The sequence below is a fragment of the Oncorhynchus gorbuscha genome, linkage group LG19 (genome assembly GCF_021184085.1).
Source record: "Oncorhynchus gorbuscha isolate QuinsamMale2020 ecotype Even-year linkage group LG19, OgorEven_v1.0, whole genome shotgun sequence".
NCBI classification, from domain to species: domain Eukaryota; kingdom Metazoa; phylum Chordata; class Actinopteri; order Salmoniformes; family Salmonidae; genus Oncorhynchus; species Oncorhynchus gorbuscha.
Window position 1 is genome coordinate 20,608,370 of NC_060191.1, and position 24,322 is coordinate 20,632,691.

General features: G+C 43.0%; 2 protein-coding genes across 3 annotated transcripts in view; both read right to left on the reverse strand.

Moving 5' to 3' along the window:
• The window catches only part of LOC124004682 (myotubularin-related protein 11-like), a 39,554-nt gene extending 22,571 nt beyond the window's left edge, over positions 1-16,983 (reverse strand). Inside the window, exons 1-5 of the mRNA XM_046313373.1 lie at positions 16,517-16,983; positions 9,885-9,954; positions 4,101-4,237; positions 3,791-3,860; positions 3,413-3,552 (exon numbers count right to left, since the gene is read on the reverse strand). Of these exons, the coding sequence (XP_046169329.1) occupies positions 3,413-3,552; positions 3,791-3,860; positions 4,101-4,237; positions 9,885-9,954; positions 16,517-16,573 (474 nt within the window). The 5' untranslated portion in view covers positions 16,574-16,983. The remainder of the gene's footprint in view (positions 1-3,412; positions 3,553-3,790; positions 3,861-4,100; positions 4,238-9,884; positions 9,955-16,516) is intronic.
• LOC124004681 (OTU domain-containing protein 7B-like) overlaps positions 3,336-24,322 on the reverse strand; it is a 50,075-nt gene continuing 29,088 nt past the window's right edge. The window contains exons 12-13 of one of the 2 annotated variants that reach the window (XR_006833508.1): positions 19,951-23,909; positions 3,336-3,354 (exon numbers count right to left, since the gene is read on the reverse strand). Coding sequence is in view for 1 of the 2 variants with exons in the window: in XM_046313372.1 (XP_046169328.1) it covers positions 22,485-23,909 (1,425 nt within the window). In the remaining variant the exon portion in view is untranslated. Of the gene's footprint in view, positions 3,355-18,801; positions 23,910-24,322 lie in introns of those variants that run through there. The other variant, XM_046313372.1, reaches the window with a different exon arrangement.

Sequence of the window (24,322 nt, forward strand, 5' to 3'; positions counted from 1 at the left end):
ATCAAACACTTCATGAGAGCCCATGAGCTTATGTTTATGCAATTGCATGAGAAAACAGGGTGATGGCCTCTATTAAAAAGAGGAGGATCCCATCAGCTTTTTATAGGCTAGGCCTACTATATTTTTTACTCAACATTCCTAACATGAAGCACATTGCTTCTCTTTACAACAGGAGTATAGCCTACCTAACTGGCATGAAAATTAACTGTGGGGAAAAGCTGCTCCCATCGCTATTTAAGTGCATAGATTACATTTATTTTTTTCCCTTGCCACTGTTTCGAGATAATGATCCATTCGAAATCAAAACAAATTTCACACATATGTAAAGACAGGATTAAAATCAAGAATTGTCTGATGGGTGACAATATTAGCCAATAATATCACTTGTGAATGATCTATTATCACTTGTGAATGATGCCCAGCTTAAGGCAAGTGTAACGTGTGCACTGAGAGTCGGGAAGCAATTTTAGGGAATGAGTGTTCCCTAAAATAAATAAACATAACATACTCCAAAACACAAACAATGCACAGACATGAAACTGAAACAGAAAACTTGATGCCCGGGGAACAAACCATAGGGAAGGTAATCAGGGAGGTGATGGAGTCCAGGTGAGTCTGACGACACGCAGGTGTGCGACATAATGAGCAGCCTAGTGACCCAGAGGCCGGAGAGGGAGCACATGACAGTACCCCCTTCCTAACGAGCAGCTCCAGCCGCAGGACGCTAACCTAAATGACGATCCCGGGGATCAGGAGCAGACCAGTCACCTCTGCTGAGGTGCGGGAAACCTGTCAGTCTGGCTGAGATGCGAGAGCATGGCAACCTAGAGCGCCGGAGAGAGAGCATACGTGACGGTACCCCTCCCCGGCGTGTTCAGCGCCAGCCGCAGGACGCCAACCAAAGGGACGATCCCGGGGATTAGGAGCAGACCGGTCACCCCTGCTGATGCGCGGGAACTTGTTACAGGCACAGGCTGGGACGCGGGAACCTGCCAGACTGGTGATCCGGCTGAGGCATGAGAGCCTGACGAGCCGGTGGAAGCAGGGGAGCCTGAGTCCAGGTGAGTCTGATGACACACAGGTGCACGTAATGATGGTGACAGGTTTGAGCCATAATGAGCAGCCTGGTGACCTAGAGGACGGAGAGGGAGCAGGTGACAGCAAGAAACAAAGCCTTTATTTTCAACTTTTTCAAATCATAGTCACACACCTCATGTAGCTTAGCCCATAGGCCTATATGTTTTGAAAAGGTTTGTGCCAAATAACATCTTAAAATTAAGCACATTAATCTGCTTTACAAAGGGTGTAGAGCCTAACTGGCATACATAAGCAGTGCGTGAGTGTCACGTTTGGGGAAGATAATTTCCACTATAAAAATGTACCTTTATAATAAAAGCATTACATGCATAATTGCACTTGCTGTGACTTTTGATAATGGTGTTTTCCCGCTAATGGAACATTCCCTCTTATAGCATACTGCCATGTGCACATTTCTGCGCTTATAAATAATAGTTTATCAACATTTTAAGCTAAACGTTCTGATCTGTTGCGTCAGCCTCATTGCATAAAAAAGCATTTTTTGATGCTAGTGGTTGTATTAATTTGGGATCTATCGCATCCCACAACAATAAAATGGTCCTTCTGTAGCTCAGTTGGTAGAGCATGGCGCTTGTAACGCCAGGGTAGTGGGTTCGATCCCCGGGACCACCCATACGTAGAATGTATGCACACATGACTGTAAGTCGCTTTGGATAAAAGCGTCTGCTAAATGGCATATATTATTATTATATTATTATATATTACTATGTTTGGAATATTTATTTCTCTCACAGAATAGGTCAACTTTTGTACTATGGGGGATAGTAGATTGACATAGGCTAATGCTTTTGCTGTTCATTAGGCCTACTCATCTTGTTGGCTGAACGTAAATGTGGACAATTCTTTCAATATCTTCAATATGGAACTCGGAATTGGATAAGGACGCCCTCAGTTGCGTCTCCGGTGTGTCTGTCTTCACTTGTAGCCTGTGAGGAAGACCCGATCATGTGATGAGAGAAATGTGAGTGAGCGGTGCTACGGTGCTTGCAGCTCTCAGGGAGAAGGGGATTCGAATTATTATATTTAGCCCAAGAGCACAACGAACACTGGCTGCAAAAGGCATGGATTTCTTTAGGGGGCATTACGGCCACACAAAGGGGATGCCTCTGGGAAATTCTGGTGCTTGTCAAATTGAATGAGAGACTGATGAAGTGTGTACAGCCTGAGCAAAAAACAAAGCAGAGCTCATGCCTTTCAAGCACCGTTTTCCAAATCATCATTAGAGTCGAGTCAGGTAGCCTTACAATTTTAAAAAATTCTAAATATATAGCCCAACATTTGTAGAACAACTGAAGTTAAATGAATAACTCTAAATTAGGCATATAAGAGTACCAATTTCAACACAGAATAGCTGTATGTGCGCAATTCCTCAAATTAATATAAATTAATGGCACGGAATTCTAAGCAACTCTTGTCTGCTAAATGAACTGGCGTAGCCCACAGCCATATGGCATAGCCAGATCAGAACCTAACATAAGGACATACATGGATTTATTGTGAAGGAGTAGGCTATATTACATGGATTTATTAGACTTCATAAAATGTAGATGTATCAGTGGCTTGTAGGCTGTGTGGAAGCCCGGAGTTGCTAAATGTGTTTATGTTAATTAACAGTAAATTACCGTGAAACGGCAGTTATTTGCTTGACAATCACTTGGATGACTAAATTTCGTGACCTCCTCTGCCCTACTGCAGAGCGCTCAGGACTTCAGACTAGGGTGAAGGTTCACCTTCCAACAGGACAATGACCCTAAGCACATAGCCAAGACAACACAGGAGTATCTTCGGGACAAGTCTCTGAATGTCCTTGAGTGGCCCAGCCAGAGCCCGGACTTGAACCCGATCAAACATCTCTTGAGAGACCTGAAAATAGCTCTGCAGCGATGCTCCCCATCCAATCTGACAAAGCTTGAGAGGATCTGCAGACAAGAATGGGAGAAACTCCCCAAATACAGGTGTCAAGCTTGTAGCGTCATACCCAAGAAGACCTGAGTCTGTAATCGCTGCCAAAGCTGCTTCAACAAAGTACTGAGTAAAGGGTCTAAATACTTATGTAAATGTGATATTTCCATTTTAAAAACCTGGTTTTGCTTCGTCAATTCGGGGTATTGTGTGTAGATTGATGAGGAGTTTTAGAACAAGGCTGTAATGTAACAAAATGTGGGGGAAAAAAATCAAGGGGTCTGAATACTTTCTGAATGCACTGTATACACACCAGCACTCACTCACACACGCACACACACACACACACACACACTCACACACACACACACGCACACACACAGACACACAGACACACAGACACACGCACTACCTCCACAGCCTGTGTGTCGGGGGTGAGGCGGTCGAAGAGGAAGCAGAGAACACGCAGGTCCCGGCAGTACAACACCAGCTCCTCAGGAGTGAACTTCAGAGAGGAGCTAGCCGTCACCAGCTTGGTCCGGGATGGGCCCACTGCAGCACAGAGGTTACACAACCATCTTACAGTCAAAACCCAGGTACACAGAACACAGTACACCACTGATGGTTCACAGCTAAAGCTTCCTGTGTCAAGCCCAGACTTGAATTGGGTTTAGGATATTATGATTGTTTATTATTTCATCATATTTTTTACAAGTACACCTCGTGGCTCTCATAGCACAAATGACTTTGGGAGCACTACAGCCTAGTAGAGTTGTAGAAGAAGCCTTACCAGCTACAACCTTCTCAATGGAGGCCAGGGCCACGTCATGATCCCCCAGGAGCACAGGGTCTGCGTTGTCCTACATAATGAGGGTTAGAGGGATGGTTCAAATATAGGTCAGTTTGTCTGATCAGGATTTATTTACACCAATGAATGGATGGTCTGAAAACATTCTATATGATGTTGTTGATTGTGATTATGATGATTATGCCCACAAGCCTTCTTCTAGCAATACTAGGGCATCATTACTACTTTCCTACTACGATACCAGGTGAGCTGTCCTTCAACAGTCCATACTCAGAGCTAGTCCAGCACTCACGTCAGGTTTGGGGCTGTCCTGAGGCACGAAGGCCACTCTGAAGTGGGTACAGAAGAGAGTGCCAGACAGCCATCCACCCCCCTCCTTGGCAGTTAGCTTCTTCCTCACCAACACAGCCCTCTGCAGCACACACTCTCCTGGGAAACACAGACAGGGGGTTTAGGCTGGAGCTTACTGAATAGGATACAACAATTTTATTGTCCACAGAGTGTTTTAAATGTGCAAAAATATTGAAAACAATTTTAAAAAGTAGACCATTTTAGAACATCATGAGGGTTTCATCGTCAAGACTGAGCATACCAAGGTAAATTGTGCAAAATACCAGAATGATTGTGTGTTTGAGGGAAGGGAGATGGTAACGTTGAATGTTACGTATAACAGAAATGTGAATGAAAGTAAACTTCTGCATGAAGTTTATCAAGGGTCTGGGAGGTGCTATTTTCTCAGCTATGTCAGCCACTGAACGATTGAGTCAAACAGATGTAGTTGCCTGGCATCCGGGTCCAGCTTGGCATTCGCCTCATATTTCCAATCACATTGACATTTCACATACACATGATAAAATACTGTGTGTGCAACGAATGTGATGACAGTTCTAGTGTACATAACATTTAGCTATGTTGTAAATAACAGCCCTTACATATAAGACCTCTCTCATGTACTTTGATCCGCAATCACAATACATCAGCTTGTGATAAAATCAAAATCACTGAAAAGGTACTCAGACACTAATTTTCTCTCTAAAACGGCACGCAACATTCAACTCTCTGAATTAGTATCCATTTCTTTACCTTCATACAAATAGTTTAGCTCAGTCTGTCTACGTATCTATCAGTCTGTATCAAAATGGCAGCTGCTAATGTCTCAGTAGAGAAGGACCAATTCTCCGGTCCGATCAGGTCTGGATCTACTGAAAGATCCAGTGACTGCCTAGGGACAGCTACTGTAAGGACCGTATTGAGAGCTACTGGGATCAGGACGATGAGAAGGTGGTCTACAGCAGCCCCCAGTGCCGACAGACCTTTATCCCAAGGCATTTTCTGAACAGAAAGACCATCCTGGCTGATATGGTGGAGAAACTGAACAGAGAATTCCAAAGTGTTTCCTTTTATGCTCGACCCAGAGATATGCAGTGTGACTGGGGAGAAACCACAAAGCGGATATTTCCTGTCTGGTGTGTATGGCCAGCTACTGTAGGACTGCCCTCCAGCATCACTATGAATCTTCTGCATCTAAGATGTACACGCTAGTCAAAGCCTTGCCAAAACTGCAGGAGAAGGTCTGCTCTCGTCATAACAAACTGCTGGACGAGTACTTCGAAGAACAGCAGTGTTTCTGTTATCTGCGTAGATGAACACAAAGGCCACGATAGAGTCTCAGCTGAAGCAGAAAGGAGTGCGAAAGAAATTCAGGTGAAAATACGGTGGAAACATTCCAACTGAAGAGAAAAGAGAAGACATGGGAGATAGAACAGCTCAGAGGAGCTACGGCGTGCCTCGAGAGCTCTGCACAGGCAGCAGCAGAGGACAGTGAGAGGATGTTTACTGAGCCGATCCACTCCATTGAGAGAAGGTGCTCTGAGGTGAAGGAGTCGATCAGAGCCCAGGAGGAGGCTGAAGTGAGTCGGGTTGAACTGCTCCCGAAGAGACTGGGGCAGGAAGTGGGTAAGCTCTGGATAAGAGAAGCTGAGCTGGAACAACTCTCACAAAATATCAAATCTATTTCCTTCAGATGTATAAGGAACATTGTAACCCTGTCTCTGAAGATTTGCTGTGATTTTGGGGCGGTGAGGAAATCAGACACTTAACTCAAGAAAAAGTTGAAGAGCTACTAGAAGGGAGGGGTGGCGATAATACCATGGCAGTGAAAGCTGTCCAAATGCTAGTGCTACTCAAACATATTTAAAGCAAGTGAGGAATCATTCCGTCATCACAATTGTTGATATCAGTGCAAACATTGTCGCAAATAAAAAAAAGCAGCATGATAACAGAGGCATGTCTGTGTCAATTCATTAATTTTCCTATTTAGATTAATGGACAGTCCCTTGCCTTTTCTCACTGTAGTGTTTTGGCCTTAAATGAAGCTGCATGTATCAACGCCAGTCATATACTATATATACTACTTATATACTACTTCCATCTCAGTCTCCAACTTTATCGCATCAATATACTGTACTTATGTATCCTCATTACACTTCAGATGCATTTTCCAATCCAAATGCATGACTTCCCTTCTGGGCAGGGTTGCATTGGTGCATATTTACAGAGCCTTTTTTATGTCAATAAAACTTGCAACTTAACCTGCTCTTGTCTAGTCTCATGGGATACAAGGCCAATATATTTTCCAGATTGATACAGCTCGGGCTCTACAGCTATCAATATTAGTCTATTACCATGTTATTACGCCATAAATGTGTTTAAATGCTTTGTTGGGAATGATGAATTTATGCAACATATTTTGAAATCTGTTTGTAATATTTTGTTCATGCTTGAAAATAAAAATTATTCCACTCTTAGAACAAAGCTTCCAAAAACAAGCACATTCACCCATACAGCTTTCTCACATCTAAAACACACTGAGCACACAGACACACCTTCTTTCACACAGCAGTGAGACAGCACATTTGTAATGTTCCCTGGCAGCAAAACAAAGCCTTTGCCAGCTAGACTTGGGTTTCCATGGCAACAGAGTCCAGGAGAGAGTAGAGGGGTAACATGCCTTTTTGTCTCTTGCAAGGGAAGTGTTGGGCCAGACACCATCATAGTGGAGAGAATGTTTTCATTTTCAGTTTTTAGAACAATAAAAATCATTTGGTGGGTTGTTAACAGGGCTGAATTCCTTCAAAACTAATTTTAAGGAACAACTGAATTCCTTCAAAATAACATTTAAGGAAAACAAAAAAATTAATAAGTCAAAAACATAACTGCACAGAGCATGCCATTTTTGGTACAGCTCAACCTCCTCAGATTAGACCTCAACCTCGGTTAAGAGAAGATTTTCAGGGATACCGAATTGCATAAAAAGAGAATAACAGGAAATCTTCATTTAACACATCAAATGCTTGTTTATCCTATAAGAAAGGGAAGTGTGGCTGTAATCACGGTCATCACAGCTAACACTCCAATACTTCGCCCATTGCGCAAGATTAACACCAAAGCCTGGCAAAAGCTACAAAGAAATCTTCAAAGGGTCCCTCAGCGAAGCCACAAGATCGTTGGGGTGTGTGAGCTGAAGACTGGAATCAAGCAGGGCACTGTGATTAGGCTACGTTTACGCCAATTTCGGTCTCACGACGCCGGATCAAAGTCACAAACCCTCAGCACAAGTATTCCCTTTCTAAAGTCTCGGACATATAGCTACAAATTAAACTCTTGAACCAGGCGCCCTATGGACAATTTAGGTTGTAAACACAAATGGGCCCTTGTTTCTAGGATTGCCTGTTACTCTGTGGCCAATCAGGCTCAGTGGGATTCGCATGCTCCTTTTAATGGCTCCGTGGGTGCAACAGTGTTGAATACATTTCTCAGGCATTGTGGCTCACAGATGTGAGAGAGGGGACAGGAAGTGTCTGTTTCTGGTTTGAGATCTGGACTGGAGAGTCTGCAGGTAGTTTACATTCCCACAGCTTGGGAAGCTGAGGATTGAGTCACTCAATACTCTGTATACAGTGAAGCTGTTTATGAGACGACACTGGTCATTTAACATTTTAAAACAGTTTTACTGTCGTCCTACAGAGTGCAGGCCCCACCCCCACCACACACACACAACGCTCAAGTGCCTTTGTCGCTCTCTCTTTCTAACCCTCTCTCGCACACAAAAACACATGTACACACAGACTCACATATGCACGCAGACAAACACATACACATGCACAGACACTTTCATGCAAACACACATAAACACTGGAAAATCCCCACTGTGGCCATCTTTCTCTTTGTCCATTGGTGTTCTGCCAGTGGATTGAAAAACCTGAGAAAATCGGCCAGAGAGAACACAGCTGCATGTGATATGAACCAAATGCTCCATTTTCAATTTCATTTGTGTCCAACCACATTTGTTCTCCATTTTGTTCCTATGTGTGTGCGGAGCAGACGTTTCTGACCCTCTAACCGATGGGAGAGAACAAGACAAATCGGTTGTACAAGAGCAGTGTCATGAGACGTCTGATGAAACAACACACAACTTTGTTTTCCTGAACTTACAGGACGTTTTGGGGAATATAAATGTATTCCCATTCAAAAATCCTATTCTCCCTAACCCTAGTTTCAACCCCAAAACCTAGCACTTAAGCCTAAAATAGCATTTTAACTCAATTCAGGACATGAAAAAATGACTTTTCAAAATGTTTTGTGTTTTCCTTGTGGTCGTGATAATGTAGGAAAACATGTATACATATGCACACACACACAGAATGCACAGAGCTCTTTGCTACCTCTTTAGGTAGTGTGCTATCCAAATTGAGCTCATAAAGCATACAATTGTATATTCTTCAGAGATTTTGACCTGCTCTTCTCTTGTCACTCAGCAAGGCCAGCAGTGACAGTCCAATGCTTGACACCAACCCAAATCCTGTGTAACATAAGCGCATGGATCAGGGGATTGTGGTTATGCTCTGAGGAGGGTCCTCAGAAGAGGGTCCTCAGGCCCCTCACATTCAAAAGGTACACAATCTATCTATCTATCCACCCATAGCTGTTTGCGCTGCCCTGACCCATTCGCCCCCTGGAGCCTGTTCTGGTTTCCCCTGTCCTGTGTCTGAGTGTTACCTGAGAATGTGATGAATGGCAAGCAGGGTTGTATAGTATACAGTACACTGAGGCCTGGGACTGTTCTGACCGTCTGTGGGATGCTGCAACGTGAGCCCTTTCACCCAGTTTGCTTCCACAGATTCCCCATTCCCCTGCGTGGTGCCTCTGAAAGTGTGTGTAGCACATTTTTCAGAGCCGAAAGTCAGTTTCCAACATGAGAGAACTCCTTCGCAGAAACTATGACAGTGTTTCCCATTCGGATGAACCCTTTCTGCCTTAATGTGAGGCAGGTTTCCATGACCAGCTGTGTTTCAAATCTTCCATGACATAGAAAATTGGTCAGAGAAAGGGAAGAAGAGGGATGTGAGAGCCGGAGAGAAAGAAAGACAGAGACGGGCAGCATGTCACAGTCACACGATAAAAATAAAAAAAACAACTCAGAATGGGACCATAGTGATCCTCAGACAGACTGGGAGAGTCTGGAAAGAATGAGATAAAAACAGTTTCTGAATCAGACAGAAAAAGTGAATGAAGTAGAAAGTGAGAGAGGAGGGATGGGGAGGGCTGTGTCTAGGTCAGCGGTACAAGGTGGAAGTGAGAGCTGAAAGTGAAAGGGACAAGGAAACACACACACTGCTCCCACAGAGGTGCTGTGAATAACTGCTGATATGAAACGGTAGAGATTAGCATGGCTCTGGAGGGGCCCTGGCCTGCCAACATTCCTGTTGGAAAGCTCATGCCGCGCGGCGTGCTGCTGAAACTGAGATTATGACCAGGGGCAGAGGCCTACAGCACTGCTCTCCACAGCACACAGACACACTGTTCTCACAGAGGCTACATTACAGTAGCTTAGCACTAGGATTTAGTAAGAAAACAAGAGATATAGATGGGTGCAGTTTCAAAAGATGGACTTGCCTAAAGAGATGTGGCTGACACTGTGTTTTCAGACCCACATGTTATGATATGCGTATGGCCACTGTATTTCTGACATGGAAATAGCATCATATTCATCAGCGCTCTGCAGTCTGGGACTTACCTGGTAAGCAGCGCAGTCCAAACACATCTCTCCCCCGTGCATTGACACCACTGTGACTCAGCATCCTCTCCTGCGGGGGACAGAGGGACGGAAAACAGACCTGGTGTTATTACTGCAACCTTTCAAAACATAATTAGAGAACAAACACTCATGTGATTTTGCTTCAACTCAAGATCTTCTTATTGACCACATTCCCCAAAACCATAGCCAATCCCACAATGCTCCATGTTGACTCTCAGTTTCTATGTTTTATTAGTTGTTTTGCTCTGTACTGTATGATTTGATGCGGTCTCGAAGTACTCCGGGCTGTTCTGCTAGCGGCATAATCGAATCCCACAGGTTGCCATTACCGGTCTACTGGCTAGCTGCTAGAACATATGGGCCCATTTAGCCTGAGCTCCCACCCCCCACAGAAGACCATTTACACAGGGTAGAAATCACACAATGCACAAGACATAGGCCTAGGCATTGAAAAAGGAACTGTTTGTTCTGGTAATGACCACTCAGGCGGTCCAGTATAGAAACATTGCTTTGGACTGAGGTCAAAGTATACAATGAATCTTTATGGTACTGACTGCTCACTCAGCAATTCTTCACTGCCTACAAGGCCGCTATTCACAATCATGTTACATTTTTGCGGCAGTTTAGTCACATATTTATTGGTAGAACGAACTAAAAACAACTTACTATAATGTGTGACAAATACTCTTAGGCTACTATAACTCTTGTGACACACACAATGTAGTGGTGAAGTGAACTGCGTGCTAACATGCTAATGAAAACGTATGGCACTCTTCTGGTTAACTTTAGATTGACAGTGGCTAAAACCTCACGAGAGCTTTAAAACAAAAAGAAAACCGTTGCTCCATCAAAAGGTTGTAAGTTCCACTCATTCATAGCGTAGCTGTTTGCCTTGTCTGTGAAAGGCATATGCTCAACCGACCATATCAAGAGGCCTAAACTCACGAGCACTCCACTAACATTAGCATGATGCTAGCATCATTTGGTTTTCAGCTTCTTTCCCATCATCAAATCTCACAGCTTTTAAATTCTTGCCTCGGAAAGCAAGTGCCAATTCTCACGTGAAGTCATGTGGTTAATCAATTTTCCAAATTCATTGGCTGCAGTTAGTGTGAGAGAAACCCCAACCCCAAACTGCCAACCCCCCCTAACAAATACCTCAGAAATGGGCTAACAATCCTTACTTTCTCAAAACAGAAGATGAAGTCCTGGGTCATACCAAGACATCCTGGACAGGGTTATTGTAACACCAATTTTATTGACTCAATCCTCCTCCCAAGACCTGAGTTAGCAGAAGGGAATGGTGGAAAAACAAGCCTGTTTTTAAATTACAAGGGAGAACACTAAAACTTTACAAGGTTCTTGGTTTCTGCTTGCCAGCAGATCATTGTTCATTTTTGTTTTCTTCTGGCTTTTCAAGCCTTATGTTTATCCATTGTTTCAGCACCAATTCCCCATTTATAACTAAAACATTCTGCATTCCTTGCTCTTTTTCAGAACTTATTTAGATATTTAGATCTTGTTTTATTTATTTTTTTATCTGAAACTCAGTTCCTTGTATCAACCAATATTAACAAACGCTGTGTCTGTGCCTTGGGGTTGTGTTATATTCCGAAAGTTCAGTAAACATATTTGGATTCCAACAGCAGAAATTCTCCAAACTGCTCCACCAGCTAAAACTACATTGGAGGCTGAGGAAGAATAGAGCCCATCAAATAAACTACAACAAAATGTGCCATAACAGGAAGAGGAACTGCACTAGGCAAGTCAGTTAAGAACAAATTCTTATTTTCAACGAGGGTCTAGGAACAGTGGGTTAACTGCCTTGTTAAGGGGCAGAACAACAGATTTGTACTTTGTCAGCTCGGGGATTTGAACTTGCAACCTTTCCGTTCCATGCTCTAACCACAAGGCTACCTTGCCGCCCCAATAGGAGAGAAGGGCGAGGTGAAGTTGTTTAGTTTAAAATGATTGGAACCCTAAATCAGTGGAGAGGAAAAACCCCAAATTAGAGTCCCAAATCCAATTCACCCCCCAAAATGAATAACCACATGTCCAGGCTCTGTTTCTGCTGATGTTTCACTCCTTGACTCTGCCTTAAGTATCTGGCTTCTGCGTGTGTACTACTCAATCAACTATTTCCCTCCCTCCCTTTCTCCTCAGGGAGTGCAGCCAAGGCCCATTGCAGTTTCCATTGCTCATTGCTTCCCCTTGCTACTGCGACCAGACTTCTTCTACAGAGGAGAACATATCTCCTCTGCCCTGAAATAGACCAAACTTTACCGGAGGGAGGAAAGTGGCAGTCCAACACCACATAAACCTCACACTGTAGGGTTGAACAACGTCCCTCGCCAACTAGCACAACAAGGGGCCTGTGTGTAGCTCTGGTAGTTACATTTTTACTAGTTAGATCATTACAACACATTGTTTTAACATGTGGTGCTGCTGTAGAGGGAGGTTAGCCTGTCGGTTTATGTGGTATTGTCAATTTCCTCACATCAATAAGCAGGTTTATGGCATTGTCGTAGGGGCTCTAAAAATATAAACAAGGATGCGGGGTCTTTTCTCTAATCATGGATTCACTTTGAAGTGTTTTTACCTCTTGCCCCATTTGGAGCAACTCCAAAACATAAACGAAACATAAACCAGACAAAAGTTGTCCTGAAACCCAAAACTGTTTCTGTCTAGCCGTGAGTCGTGGCTTTGCTTTAATGCCGCCTCTTTCTTCTGCTTTCAAGGAGCATCTACGACAGTGCAATACATTTCCTACAACATAGTCATATCACACACTTTATTATACAGAGAGAACAAGACCCCAAAGACAAAACAACGAAAGAGAACACACAATGGAATAGACTACTGAGAATTCCACCCTCGGAATGTACAAAAAACAAGGAAGGAAAGTGATTTAAACATATAGGAGAAAATATGAATGTTAATGAATCGTGAATTCATATGCCATTATCCACTTGCCCTGCTTAAAATGCAGCTTTGAACCACTAGCTTACTCTACAGCCTGCAGAAGCAGTACTATAACTCTCCCTGTGGAATCTAATGTGCCCACTACCCTCCATATAAATGAAGGAAGAGGGACTATTTGTAGTAGTGAGGGAAAAAAGTATTTGATCCCCTGCTGATTTTGTACGTTTGCCCACTGACAAAGAAATGATCCGTCTATAATTTTAATGGTAGGTTTATTTGAACAGTGAGAGACACAATAACAACAACAAAATGTTATAAATTGATTTGCATTTTAATGAGGGAAATAGGTATTTGACCCCCTGCAAAACATGACTTAGTACTTGGTGGCAAAACCCTTGTTGGCAATCAGAGGTCAGACCTTTCTTGTAGTTGGCCACCAGGTTTGCACACATCTCAGAAGGGATTTTGTCCCACTCCTCTTTGCAGATCTTCTCCAAGTCATTAAGGTTTCGAGGCTGACGTTTGGCAACTCAAACTTTCAGCTCCCTCCACAGATTTTATACGGGATTAAGGTCTGGAGACTGGCTAGGCCACTCCCGGACCTAAATGTGCTTCTTCTCTAGCCACTCCTTTATTGCCTTGGCTGTTTTTTTGGGTCATTGTCATGCTGGAATACCCATCCACAACCCATTTTCAATGCCCTGGCTGAGGGAAGGAGGTTCTCACCCAAGATTTGACGGTACATGGCCCCGGCCATCGTCCCTTTGATGTGGTGAAGTTGTCCTGTCCCCTTAGCAGAAAAACACCCCCAAAGCATAATGTTTCCACCTCCATGTTTGACGGTGGGGATGGTGTTCTTGGGGTCATAGGCAGCATTCCTCCTCCTCCAAACACAGTGAGTTGATGCCAAAGTGCTCCATTTCGGTCTCATCTGACCACAACACTTTCACCCAGTTGTCCTCTGTGTATAATCTAGTCCAAAGTAAACTGTTTGTATACTCAGTGATGCACTCGCTGTGAAAGTAAGGTTCAAAGTTAAATCAGAGGGTGTGTGTGTGGCACGTGTGTCTCAGAGGGTGTATCTGGCGATACATATTTCAAGCTTCTTTGTCACTGTGCATGTGTCAGTACGTTGCTTAAGTATGTCTATTTGTAGACTGTAAAAACAGGACAGGTTTCAGTAACTCATGTTCTAAATGTGCTTCTTGTTTAACAAAAATGTGTGACTCTAGCAACTCATAAACATACAACTCCGACATTGGGTGTTGCCCAAAACAATCTAGACACTTAAAATGGGCAGAAATAGGCTACTATCCTTGTTTTACGCTTTCCCTGGAGGATAGCAGTATCGGTTAATAATCACCCAATGGACGATCAATAAACCCTTGAAAACAAGCCTACATCTTGTTTACTAATGAGAGGCGGCATTGTTTTTGTTCAGTTTCTGCATGGGAAGCACCGCCAGTTCCAAAGCTTGTTTCAGGATCTGAGGTCTTGGCCCTATGGGACTGGGTGTGTGTGAATACCATTTTGGCTCTCTTTTATGAGCCCTCCTGGATCTCCAGCCACTCTGAATAGAGCTGAGCCCGCCTCTTACATTTTCACTACTGTGGCACTTGCATTGTGTTGTGTGGCTGACTGACTGCTTCCAGATTCCAGCCCATAGACTTATGTTCTAGCTAGCTAAGGAGCCAGCATGTGAACAATTCAGGGGAGGGGAAAGACAAGAGTGTGGGAAAACAACCAGCCTGGAGTGTAATTATGAAAAGTAACATGCAAACCTCCTTATAACCCAATCAGTCTGCATGTGAGGTGAAATGAATGGCAGAACTTTTCTTAACCTTATGTAATTTCTCAATGGTAACTAATTTATTATTACTGTAAATAGCCTACATACACACGAGTTACAACACTATTCCACAAATGTAATTGAGTTCAGTATTGAGGTGCTGTAGCCTATTTACTAAATACAAAATGAGAGAGACAAAGGTTTCAGGTCCATAGACAACTCATTCCTCATTTCTATGCAGTGCGTTTCTAAACCTCAACACGTTAGTGGAAGTGAAACCAGAATGTGGAGGTGTATAATTTTCAGGACATCACCATGTGTTTCTCTACAGCCACATTGCAAACTTCTATTTAAGATGGCTAAAATAAACTGCCGTCTCTGTTAGGCACTTATATTCATAATCAATTTCAAAACATCCTGCTCCTCAGGCTGTCGTTTCCATGGCAACGGTCAGATGTTGCACTAATCACCACCACTCCACGTGAGCAGAAATGCCTGAGGGTGGAGTTGAGGCATCTTTTATAGTTTCCCCCTGCGGCTTCTCAAAATAACCATGGAGGAAGATCTAAGCAGCACAGGGCGCACGAGCATAACATTTACAATTCGAAAGAATATCTAGGCTATGACATAAACCATCACTGTAATCATCAGTCCACCAATTTTCCCCAAGGTTCTTCGATTTAAATTGGTTTTAATTGTATTGGGCTTATAGACATGTCCCTCGCCCAGAATGTGCTCACATAGACAGTCTTCCATGTAATGACATCCAAAACTGTTGTCTCGCTTGTAAAGGAGGCAGCAATGCAGATTTACAAAGACTTCTCCAAATACGGGCGGGACAAAGCACGTTGACTGACATACTGTAGGTAAAAGGTTGATCCCTCTGTGGTGGTATAACAGAGTTGAAGGCATCAACAGTGTAGACAGACCCATCCAGAGCTACACCACAATGTGTAGTGTGCAACAACAAAAAATTCAAGGCCACAACACATGAAAGATCTCAGAAATTAATGTTAAGAAACCACAGGGCTCTCTGCAGTTATATACAGATGCACCTTTAGTGATACACTGTGTGATGATAGCAGCTTCCTGTATGATTGCTTCCTGGCCACCCAAGCTTAGAATCACATGAGGTGCTGCTGAAGAGTAGTTATGAGTGGTTTAAGAAAACGGGCATCGCTCTATGCATGATGATCCAGGGTCTTAAATATATAGCCTAATCGCACTTGCTGAAGTTTATTCATATTCCCACATCTCATTATTCTCATGTAATACTGTACAGTATGCAACTGTACACTATGTGCCTGTAGTGTTTAAGTTTTGGTTTAGTCCATCAGCTCCAAAAATAATAATAATAATAATTCTCTAAATACTTAAACCATATGGACATTCATAGCACATGCCATCATTTGGTATGGATAATAATTCATACAATCCAAGTAGGCAAAACTCAGTGCACACGTGCTGCCTGCTTCTACCATATAGAAACATTGTACATAAAACAAAGAATGTTACGATGAACAGCTTGTATTTGTTGCTACATAAAAGGAAAACAACTCCCGCAGTCCCATACAGTAAGAATAAAAGGCCTTCTGTCTGTGGAATGTAGGTTATCAAACCATGAAACTGTTTCCACAAGAAATACCGGTCTTAAAATGTTTCATAGTATTCGATACAATGTGTCCAACTAATTCGACAATGTAACTAACCATTCTGAACACAGCAAAATATCTAGGTGGAATCTACACTCTACCTCTGTGTATATAGTTCACCAATAATCGAACAAAGTATTTCAGTTTATTATTCTCATTGGTACCTAAAAAGTTAAGCCAGGGCAAGCTACATTTCAGGATATGAAGAAAATGAAACAGAATATTAAAACATTGCGTCGAAAGCCTACCTTCATATCTGGAACCATTTGTCTCACTTTGAACGTGGTTTTGGATCCCGTTAACATTTTGACGTCCAATATCCAACTCTCTCGGCACGAACTACAGAAAGTAAGCTATCAGACTTTAGTTAATTTACGTTTTTTTTCCGATGGTGAGAAGAAAAAATGCCTTTAATCGCTCCATTTCTTTTTCAGGAAAACATAAGAAACGGTCCACTTTCTTCGAATGTCAGCGAGTCCATGCATCACCGGTTTCGATAGAGGTGGTCTCTGAATTACAAACTAATTTAGTTTCTTTCACGTTTATCATTGGCGAAAGCATCCATGTCTGTACGCTACTGTGTAGAGCACGCCCCGCATAAATGTACCGCCTGTCAGGAATATTTGCTTATAGGTTGTCAGTCACTGGTAAGGGGATGAAATGTATACCTCTGCTTGTCCCTTTTGCGTTCCATTTGTTGTTTCCCCTCACCATAGTTAAAACGACACACACCAGTGAAAAAAGCAAGTGCAGCAGAGCCTCTTAAAGGGCCAGCAGTGTAAAAAGCATCTCATAGAAATCATTTTTTTTGTTTTACCAGTAGTTTGTTCTTCACTAATGGTCCTGCAAATTAAGCCACAAGGTGTGCATGTTCGGTTCCTTCCTGCACTACCACACCTTATTCAAGTAATTAAGGTCTTGGTAAGTTGAATGAGGTATCAAGAGCACTGGGACTAAAGCAGTTCAGTTCTTCAGGACTATGAAGAACGCAGTGGTGACATTTTGAATTTGGGGTTTAGGAAAGGTGACAGTATGTAGAGCTTTTGAAGTAAGCCTAGTTTTATGGAAATGGTGATGGTTCAAATGGGCCAATTAATAGGTTGTTGAACACAGGCCTATACACAGATGCACATATATTTCTAAATACAAGTGTTTTGCCTCCAATGCTACATTGTCATTTGTAATTGACAAACTGATTCGCTGAAATTTCAAAAACCACCTGAAATAAAAACGTGATATCATAGACAATCAGTCTAGTCCCATTAACTCATATAGATACTTCACATCAGCCGCATTATAACATTTTACAGGATCATACATGCTTGTAAAATAGTTGTAAATCATTATACCCATGTTACTAATGCAGGATGAGTTGGATGCTGCATTTGTAGTATTCTGTAAAATGGCATTGTCACTGTGTTCAACTTCTCGCCTACCTTGAGAATTTCAAACAAGAATGGAAGCAACGATGTAAACATAAGAAAAACCCAAGAGGATGACTAAGCTTATAGAGCACAGAAGCAATAAAAAAAAATACTTCAAAATCTACATAAATTACCAGTAGTTTTAACCAGCATACAACTACATACAAAATAAAAGACTTTATTTTTTTTTTAAAGGTACCCATTTGTAGGCGTTAGTCTTATTAGTATTAACAAAGGCAAGTGATGGATGAGTGATACAGTACCTGCAGTTGACCCTTTGATAAATGACTGCTCTGTCATCGGAACTGACAATGTAGAAAGGTAGTACTGCAGTAATGCAGACAGATGCTATTGGAAGAATATTCCAGTGGGAAAGTACTGCATAAATTCCTTTCGATGAGCAAATAGAAATTCCAAATGGATGAAGTACAGTCTGTCCCTCCTAACAGCCAGGTGGGGAGACCGTGTCCTTGTGATCGAGCTATAAATCCAAACCTCGTTCGACCACATGGGACCCTATTGAATATTAAATAAGGGTCTCCAATTTCTCTAATACAGAACAGCTTCAGACAGTGTCGGCTGCATCATCTGGGTGAAAGTTACTTCTAATGTGTAACACTGTGATAAGTTGTTTCTAATATGTAAAAACAGCTTTTGCTGTTAAGTCTCTCACATGGTTGATTTGAGTGTTTCAACACAATTGATAATTGGACAATATAATCCAATAGTTTTACATTTATATCCACTGGCTGGCATTAGATGTTCGTCAATTTGTACATCGATTAATCTACAATGTAATCTCAGTTAACCCAGAACTAAAATCTGGTGTCATTTGGTCAGATGATCGATAAATGTACTGGACTACGGTACTATTCATGTTTACATCATCTGGCTACGAAAGATTATAAATCAATGGTGTCACAATTACATCATACTTAGATCAAGATAATACCAATCCTCACCTTTCATCCAACATTATTGTACATCCAATGAGCACATTGAAAAACAGAATCCCTTTTCTGTACATCTCTGGAATACCTACCATACATTTGTAACCCCCCAAAAAAAAAAAAGTCAGAAACAGAGTAAAACTTTTGGATTTGCCACCATGTTGTTGAAATACAATGAGAATTTATTCAAACAGTGCAACAACAAAAAAATGTAAAAATTAAATCAGATGTTCTTTCCATCCAGATTGCACTGTCACAGCCTCTCCTCTCCAAACATGAAAAGATTAAATAAAAAAATAAAAAAACTGGTCACAAAACCAGGACTGCCCAAATCAGCTCAAAATAATGCACAAATTTGGTTAAATGGATAGTCATTTACATGCAACAATTCCAGTCCCATGCAACTAAAGTATCCCATGTTCATGTTGCTGATGACTATTATGTCCCATAGAAATGAGAGAAAATGTACAATAGAAAAATAATGGGTCAGTTACTTAGTAAAACAAATTCAAAGCCATCTTATTCCGAGAGAGGGATTGCAGCAAGAGTATAGGTTGAAAACACCAACAATCAACTATTGAATCATTGCTGTAATGTGTTAGCATTGCATGGATTGGTGGTGAGAAAAAAATAAGAAAACTTAAAATTCAAATAAAAACAAACAAATAAAAGCCAGTCTGCTTGACACGTAAGAAAGAACATACTAAACGTTTCTCAACTAAACATTCCAAAAGGAAGCTTCTGGGGAAAAAAATTAAAGATTCTCACTATAAATATATATTCTCAAATCATATCGTCAGGACAGCAAGGAGGAAACTAGTTTGCTAATGAGAAATCTTTGAGTTTAGGAGGCTCTTTTGTGATCAACCTTGACAGCCAAACTGTCCATTTTGGTGAATACTGACTCCTCCATAAACCCAGGTTATAAGCTTATCTTCCACTAATTTTAGCATCCGTTAATATAGATCATCTTTAAAAACATTGTAAAACTTTGGGTTTACAAAAATAACTTGAACATATACAACCTCAGTCATTTGTTTTTTATACAAAAATGTTGTTTGCAGTCTAAGTCAAATGTTCAAGATGTTGTCTGTAAGCCATCCAATTCTTAAAAATAAAAATGTTGATGTGAGCAAATATTATTACATTGGAAGGAGAGAAAGCACGCATACACCCATTTCTTAGTTAGCCATCATCTTTTCATTAAAGATGACCTGTTTGCGCCTTATGAGCTGCAATGTTTTGTTGCAAAATGGTTTCATACAGCGTAAGCGCACAAACACACGCAACCCCCCCACACACACACACACACACGTCACACAGAAATATTGTTTGGGATATAGCTTAATGGTATTGTGGGGAATAGTTGGTTCCAATTCAAGATGCACATGCCACCTCGAAGTCTTGGAGCATTCTCTTGAAGGGCGACTATTTTGAGCCGCATGTTTGAACTGCCTCTCAAAAGACAAATGTTACTTAAAAAGAGAGAAGAGTCCCTCATACACTTGGCAAATTTTATTTTTTTAAATAAACTCAAATCTTAGTACCCATAAATGTTTCTCTTTTGTATATTTGGTTAAGTCGAGCATGGAAACTTCCAGGAACATTGAAAACAAATACAAGAGCGCCATCAATTGGGCAAGGCAGTGAATTGCATACAGATATTCTCTCGCTATTGTGCTTCAAGTGAAAATACGTTTATAGAGTCAGGAAGATTACTCTTCCTCATGATTTTACATGGCTCATTGGTAATAACACGGCTTGGATGAGAAAGTGTTAATACATTGGTGATGAGAAAAACAAATCAATTCCTAATCTGCAAATCATTGAGTGTAACAAGAGACCAAAACGGTATCTAAAAAATGTGATATGTTCCAAACTCCAGAATTATTATTTATTTATATATATTTATATATATATATATATACATTTGATCTCTAAATCACTTTGTTATGATCTTCGAAAATGACTCCATGTCTGGGTGCAAAATGAAAATATTTAAAAACAGGGGCTTTATACTGAGTAGGGTACAAAAATACCAGAAGAGAAACTGCAGCAAAACGAGTATTGTACACCTGATGCACATTTTGTAAAACATACAAGATTGTAATGCCACAAGGACAAGAGACTGAAAAAGGCAACTAGGAAATAGAGTTAAACCACAACACTGGCACCAAAAAGCTGTTCCCATGGTAACTGAATCCTTAGCCAAGGGGTTCTAGCCCATGCGTCTGCCTTCCTGCAAGTAGAGGTGGCAGTGTCTACAGTTCTGACATGACCTAAGGACAACATAACAGTCAGATACCTTCAAAACAGTAACAAAATGTCTATGGACTTTAGGAAAGTGCTTGAATTTGTGCAGAGAGGTTAAGCGACGGGGGTCAGTCACTTGTTTGGAATCAACACAATGCCCTCAATTAGGATTTGAAGGAGAGTTGGGTTAAATAATCCAACTTGTTTTTAATCGTATCAATGGGGTGTCCATGTCAGGAATTTGGAGTTTGCCATAAGTAGGTATTCACGAAATGGTATTAATATTTAGACTAAAGTAACACAGACCTATGGACGAGATTCCATAAAATACCTGTTACCTTTCTCAGCCACAAGAGAAGCAGAGTTACAATGTTACAATGGACAGTGTCTTTTTCAACCAAAATGTGAACGTTCATCAGTTTAGCATGTACTGATTACCTTGAGGTCTTGAGCTGAAAATGCGAGGGGAGTTGGTTTTGAATGCCGGTTTAGTAGTGTTGGATGACCCTAAATGTACCAGCATATTATTGAAATGCCTCATTTTCACGATGGATATAAAATGACAAAAACAAGCCAGGAACAGTAAGAGTCTAGCAACCTTACTAAAAACTGTATATTAGCCATTCGGGAATATCTACCACAGTACTCCACCATGTATGTTCTATAATTGATACTGGGAGACATCTAAAAATGGACTTGACTGACATCTGGACACAGTGGTGAATTTAGATTGGGTGGCTACTTTGCCATAAAAGGCATCTTAAGGGTGGATAGGACTATCTGTTTTGCTTGTTATATTTGAGAGATGAACTTGAATAGAGGTCTGTTGCATTCTGGAACATTAGCAGCACCATTGAAGCCAGAACAGCAACGACTGTAACATAATACTGTAGTTTCAATTAGCATTACAAGAGCGAGGACCAACGCAAAAGAAACCCAACTACTCATCGGGAAAGAGCACTGTTCATTCCCAAGTCATACATGAGCACCCGGTAACAGCAATGCCCTAAGCTAGTCAGTCTGCATAGATCTCTAACCCTCTGGTTAAAAAGACTAACAAGACATTGAAAGGTTGATTCGTATGTTAAAATAACACCAATTTACAGGGCCAAATATAGGTCGTCTCCACATATGGAGTAGAGAGTGATAATCAACAAGTTTCTGGTTGTGCTTGTGCAGTGTTAGTTTGTGTGTGTAATGTGAATGTCAGTGTGCGTGTATCGCCTGCCGTATACATTCTCTCCACCAGGAGGAGACAGCTGCAAGGCGACAAGGGGACAAAGTGGAGGAGAGCCTGCAGTTCTCACACACACACACACATACAGCCTGCATAAGAGCCACAACAAATGTAAGAGATGTGCACAGTCCTATTGTCTAACGCTCGCCGCAGCCACAGCCCCTTTCTCTCCAGTCTCTGAAGTCACTGCACTGATCCTGTCCAGGATGCTCTCCACACACAGTGTTGCCTTTAGAGAAGGAAGTGATGCGATAAGAGGGCCAGGCTCTGTATCGTCCTATAGCAAGAAACCTCATCCATCAGTTTCCTTGTGGTTGGTGGCCACAAAGCCAGTTCTGGTCAGTCCGTCTGTTCAGAACCTGTGGATGGCTGGCTCCGTCTCCCTCCTCTTCAGCTCCTCTCGGTAGCAGCAGGAGCAGTAGTTGCCCGTCTCGGGGTGTCCGTAGTAGTTGCAGCTGGGCGTCCGGCAGCGGCTGGACAGGCCTCCGGCGCTGCCCAGGGAGTAGTGTCTGACCGGGAGAGGCCCGCTGCGAGGAACATCCAGGGCAGCGCGCAAGTCCCGGAATCCGTTAGTGTAGCCCCCGCCTACAGGATCTGAGGTGGGGTAGTCTGGAGGGTCGTGCTCGGGGAGGTATGAGGGTGCGAAAGAGGGGATGAGGCGAAAGGGGCTGAGGGGTACCGGTGCCTGCGGGGGGCAGTGGCGGGGGAGGGTGGCATAGGAAGGCAGCCCGGGATAAGACGAGGCTGGGGAGCCACCTGCAAGCTGGCGCCGCGTCTCCATGTAGCCGTGCATGTGTGGGTGCTGAGTGAGTGGGGCCGGGGAGGGCGGCTGGTCCATGAAGGTTGGCCGGGGGATGGGCACCACGCCGGAGTAGAGTGAGGGGTTGAATGAGGACGACTTGAGGTGGCTGAAGTTGGGCGGTGAGCTCTCAGCCAGCTCCTCTTTCGGTTCATAGGTGCGGTAGCCCACCTCTGTGCCTGCCGTCGCCTCCTTCTTGGGCTGCTGGATGCCGTTGGTGCTTCCTTTCCGCTCTGCCTCTCTCCGCTGCTGCTCCTGCTCTACCCGGAAGCGCTCCTCAGCGTCAGACAGGTAGCGCTGGATCATCTCCTCCTGGAAGGGCTGGCGGTTGCTGGTGATGAGCAGGCCAGCGAAGATGAACTTCCTCTCGCCCTGCATGGCCGCCCGCAGGATGCTCAGGCTCGCCTTCACGTCAGCACTGTACTTATACGGGTCACTCTCGCTGCTGCCACCACCCGTGCCATTCTGACGCTCACTGCCCGACGACGGCGAGCCCTTCCCAGAGTCCTCAGAGGCGTGGGCCGAAGGCGAGCTGTCCTTGCTGCCCTTCCGCCCCCTCAGCGAACTTTTCTTCTTCTCTGTGCCCTCCTGCTTGGCCCCGCCGACTCCTGCATTCTTCCCCGTCATCAGCCCGCCCACGTTCTTTTTAAGCTTACTGCCCAGGCTCTTGCCGAAGCTGCCCAGCTTGTTGGCCACAGAGTCAGCCCTTTTCTTGTCTTTGTCTTTCTCCTTCTTGGGCTTTTCCTTTCCCCCCGTACTCGTCGTCAATGTTGCCGAGCTGTTACTGGACGAGCTGGAGGAGGAGCTGTTCTTAGTCGACACACCTCCACCTGCGCTGGCAGCCCCTGCTGTCGTCATTGCATCACCGTTGGAGCTGCTGCTGACCGACTCCTTGTCGGATTCTCCTGAGTCGGGAGGGGTGCGGGCGTCCTCTCCTGCAGAGGCAGTGGGGGACTCGGGCTGAGCCAAAGGTGCCTGCTGAAAGAACAGACACATCGATGATGAATTATAGAGAAATCAAAAATAAACAGGGAGCGGGTGTGAGTGTGTGATGCAGAGAGCAACAGAGAGATTAAGAGCAGGAGTGAGGTGCAGATGACTCAGTTCAGAAAGCTTCTTTGCCATTTCTATAGGAAAATATACATGCTATAATTGGAGAGGGTGGGACCTACAATGAAGATAATGATGACACTAGTTCACACAATGGACAGTTATCAAAACAGTCCTCTCTGCCAAGCCCCATAACCGTGACAACCGAAGAGTTGTAACACCAACGTCCTCGTTTTTATTGCAAAGTCAGAATACCTCAGCTCTTCAACAGCGATCCGTCTATTGCTACTTCTCACTAGAGGTTAACAGTGAAATTGCCACGAGGTTGATATTCTTTCTAA